This window comes from Octopus sinensis, linkage group LG12 (genome assembly GCF_006345805.1).
Source record: "Octopus sinensis linkage group LG12, ASM634580v1, whole genome shotgun sequence".
Lineage (NCBI taxonomy): Eukaryota > Metazoa > Mollusca > Cephalopoda > Octopoda > Octopodidae > Octopus > Octopus sinensis.
The window spans coordinates 54,962,037-54,965,813 of NC_043008.1; the positions used below are offsets into that span (position 1 = coordinate 54,962,037).

At 42.0% G+C, this 3,777-nt stretch overlaps 1 protein-coding gene across 1 annotated transcript; it reads left to right on the forward strand.

Moving 5' to 3' along the window:
• Positions 1–359: 359 nt before the first annotated feature.
• On the forward strand, positions 360–1,025 carry LOC115217923. Its single transcript, XM_029787642.1, has one exon. It carries the CDS (start codon positions 360–362, stop codon positions 1,023–1,025), a length of 666 nt encoding a protein of 221 aa, XP_029643502.1.
• Positions 1,026–3,777: the final 2,752 nt, after the last annotated feature.

A 3,777-nucleotide genomic window follows, 5' to 3' on the forward strand; every position in this document is an offset into this window, starting at 1 on the left:
CACGCATGTCGCTCCAATTTTAGGAGGACATTCGTCATGATCCTAGCTGTCTTTTCGTCAAATTATTTTCCCCGAGGTTTCCGCGGACAGTGGTAAGCTTCAATTTTCAACCATAACAATTACCAACTTTGAAGTTTGCTAACATTAGTTAAGTACCTTCTTGCCATAGCGAAATGAATTTGTGTGTGTGTGCTGGTGTACGAAACTGTCGTCAGTGCCGTTGAAAAACAGGCGGACGGCATGTTTTCCTCGATACTCCTGGAGGTACCGGCAAATCCTTTGTAACACAATTAATACTTGCTAAGATTCGTCGCGAGAAACAAGTTGCGCTAGCCGTTGCCTCCTCGGGAATCGCTGCTATGTTATTGCCGGGAGGTAAGACAGCGCACTCGGCATTCAAGCTGCCTTTAGATTTGGTAAGAGCCGAGGTTCCTACTTGCAACATTGGCAAAAATTCAGAGGAAGCTGAAGTTCTTAGACAGTGCCGTTTCATTATATGGGACGAATGTACAATGACCAGTAAGGGTGCCCTTGAGGCACTGGACCGGTCACTGAATGGTATCAGGTATTCTACAGCTTGTATGGGTGGTGTAACTCTATTGTTTTCAGGAGATTTCCGACAAACCCTTCCTGTTATCCCTAAAGGGAACCGGACTGATGAAGTGGGCGCATGCCTTAAGTCATCCATGTTGTGGCCCCAGGTTAACACCTTAAGCCTAAGCACATACATGCGTGCGCACTTGCTTGGTGATAGCACGTCTACAACATTTGCTGAAGACATTTTATCCCTTGGAGAAGGTAAGGTCCCTAGGAATGATAGGGGTGACAAATTCATCTCTGAACTGTACAACACCATGGACAACCCTTCCGATCTTTTGGAAACAGTGTTCCCCAATCTCGAAAGTAACTATGCAGACATCAATTGGCTCTGTGAAAGAACCATTCTGGCCCCTCAAAACGTAGCTGTCGATGCTATCAACAACCAGCTGAATTCTGGGTGTGGAGCGCGTCTACAAATCGATTGACCGAACCTCTGACCCCCAAGACATTGTCAATTACCATATCGAGTTTCTCAACTCAGTGAAGCCAGCAGGGCTTCCACCTCACATTCTTAGGCTAAAGGTTGGATGCCCAATTATGCTAATCAGAAACTTGCTTCCGCCTAAACAGTGCAACGGGACCCGCTTAATAATCAAGTCCTTGATGCCCCACTTGATTGAGGCCACCATTGTTACAGGGTGCGGGAGGGGTGAAGATATTTTCATTTCAAGGATGCAGCTTTATCCCTCGGGGTCAGACATGCTGTTTAACTTTCACAGATCGCAGTTCTTGGTTGTATATGATTAGTGTGGTGTGTTACACCACCACCAGTGGCCAGGTTGTCACTCATCTGTCATACATACATACATACATACATACATACATACATACATACATACATACACATACATACATGCACACATACATGATGGCTGCAAGCTCTCTTTCGAATATTACCACTCCGTTGGACCACAGACAAGGGAAAGAGCCAATGGACTTCTTTGCCGCCTCACCCATAATCAGCGAGGCAGTTACGATGGAATACATCGACATTAGCGAAGATGATATACTACTAGATGAAGTGGACTCGAATTCAACTGCTGGTACTGATGCTTTCCCAGTAATCCTCCTCAAATCGTCTAAACATGCCCTGGCAAAACCTCTCCAGATTCTCTTCAAGAACGTCCTTGAAAATAGAAGACTGCCAAGAAAGCTGAAGGAGGGAATAATATGCCCAATCCATAAAGGAGGAAGCAGAGCAAATGCCAAAAACTACAGGCCTATCTCTCTGACTTCACACATCAGCAAAGTCAAGGAACAGATAGTCAAAGGGAAACTAATTGCATTCCTTGAAGAAAATAACTTGCTGAGTGATACCCTTTCGACCAGGTAGGAGCAGCCTGACCCAGCTCTTAAAATATTATGACTGGGTGTTGAGGCAGTTACTCAACAACTCAAATGTGGACGTAATATACCTTCATTTTGCAAACGCTTTTGTCTAAGTGGATCATGGTATGATATGCCACAAACTGTGTGATCTCGGTAGAGCTGGAAAACTTGGAGAATGGTTACATGACTTTCTGAAAGGCAGTAGTGGCCAATGGAGCCATTTCAATGAAAACACAAATAGCGAGCGGTGTTCTACAGGGTACCGTCTTGGGACCATTGCTTTTCATATTGTCCCCCTTAGATATGCCCTCAACTGCTCTGATAGCCACCCTTGCGAGCTACGCAGACGATACGCAAGTCTTGCGGAAAATACGGAACCGCAGCGATGTTGCACATCTGCAGCAAGTGTTGGACTCAATTTACAGATGGGCTGAGGATGATAATATGCAGTTCAATGCTGAAACATTCCAAGCCCTGCGCTACCAGCGTCCAAAACTGAATATGAAACTTACAGGGTACACTGGTTCACAGGGAATTACAATCCCAGACCCTAAATCAGTGAGGGACCTGAATATCGACATGAGTGATGCTACCTCTTTCCAAGTGCACATTACCAGGATGGCGACAAAGCAACAGAGAAAGTTATGGTGAAAGACTACAGCAGGGTTCACCACCATCCCCTGCCGGAGCCTAGTCGAGATTTTAGGTTGTTTTCGCTCAATAAACACTCATAACGCCCGGTCTGGGAATCGAAACTGCGGTCCTATGACAGCATGTCCGCTGCCCTAACCACTGGGCCATTGCGCCTCCACAAAAAAATTATATATATATATATATATATATGCATATCGAACATATACACAAGGCATGTGCGTTTTTAGTTAGTGGGCCGACTGCAGATTTTAGGCGTAAAATATATATATACTCAGTGCACGAGGCGCATTGAGGGTATGTTCTCTTCCGTCTAAAAACCGCAGCCGACCCACGAACTAGCAACACACATAACTTGTGTATGCGTATTCGATTTTGTTATATACATCGAGCGGCTTCTAATTCCGATTTGAATATACGTGCGCGCGTGCATATGTGTGTGCGTGTGTACATATACATACATATATACATACTTAGATGTATATGTATATATAATATATATATATACATATATATATATATATATATATATATATATATATATATATATATATATATATATAGAATATATATATATGGGTGTGTGTGATTGTGTATAGAAGATATATAATAAAAAAAGAATTCCAACCTTGTCTGATTTTCACGTTTTATTTACAATCTTATAATGATATATTATAAGATAATATATTAAATTGAATAAAATAAAATGAAATAGTAGAATGTTAAATATTCATTCTGATTGAACTAGTACTTTCATGCATTGAATTCTGCAATCTTCGGGTTCATGTAGTAGTGTGACAGTCATGCTCACAATTTTTGACTGTAGCAAGATGATTGATTCTGTGCTATAAATACAGCTGGGTAGGCTCCAGAGTGCTAGGTTTTGCAAACTGTATTCTGACCAATCAGTGTGTAGTATCACTCAATTACTTAAGCTGATTGGTTGGTTGAGCTGATTGGTTTAGGCATCACGCTTTGTTGGACATGTCAAGAGTCCTGTATCTTGACCCTGGCCGAAGCAGCAATTGTTGGGTTATTTTTAGAAATGTTGTAAATATCCTTTGTCAGAGATTTTTTATTTTTATATTTCAATTGTCATCATCATCATTGTCAACACCTTAATTATTGTTGCTAGTGGTGATGGTGGTGGCAATAGAACTTTTAACCCTAAATAAGATAATTTTCCTGCTCTCTTCG

Coding starts and splice junctions, on each gene's coding strand:
- LOC115217923 (XM_029787642.1), top strand. CDS start 360: ATGTTATTGCCGGGAGGTAAGACAGCGCACTCGGCATTCAAGCTGCCT.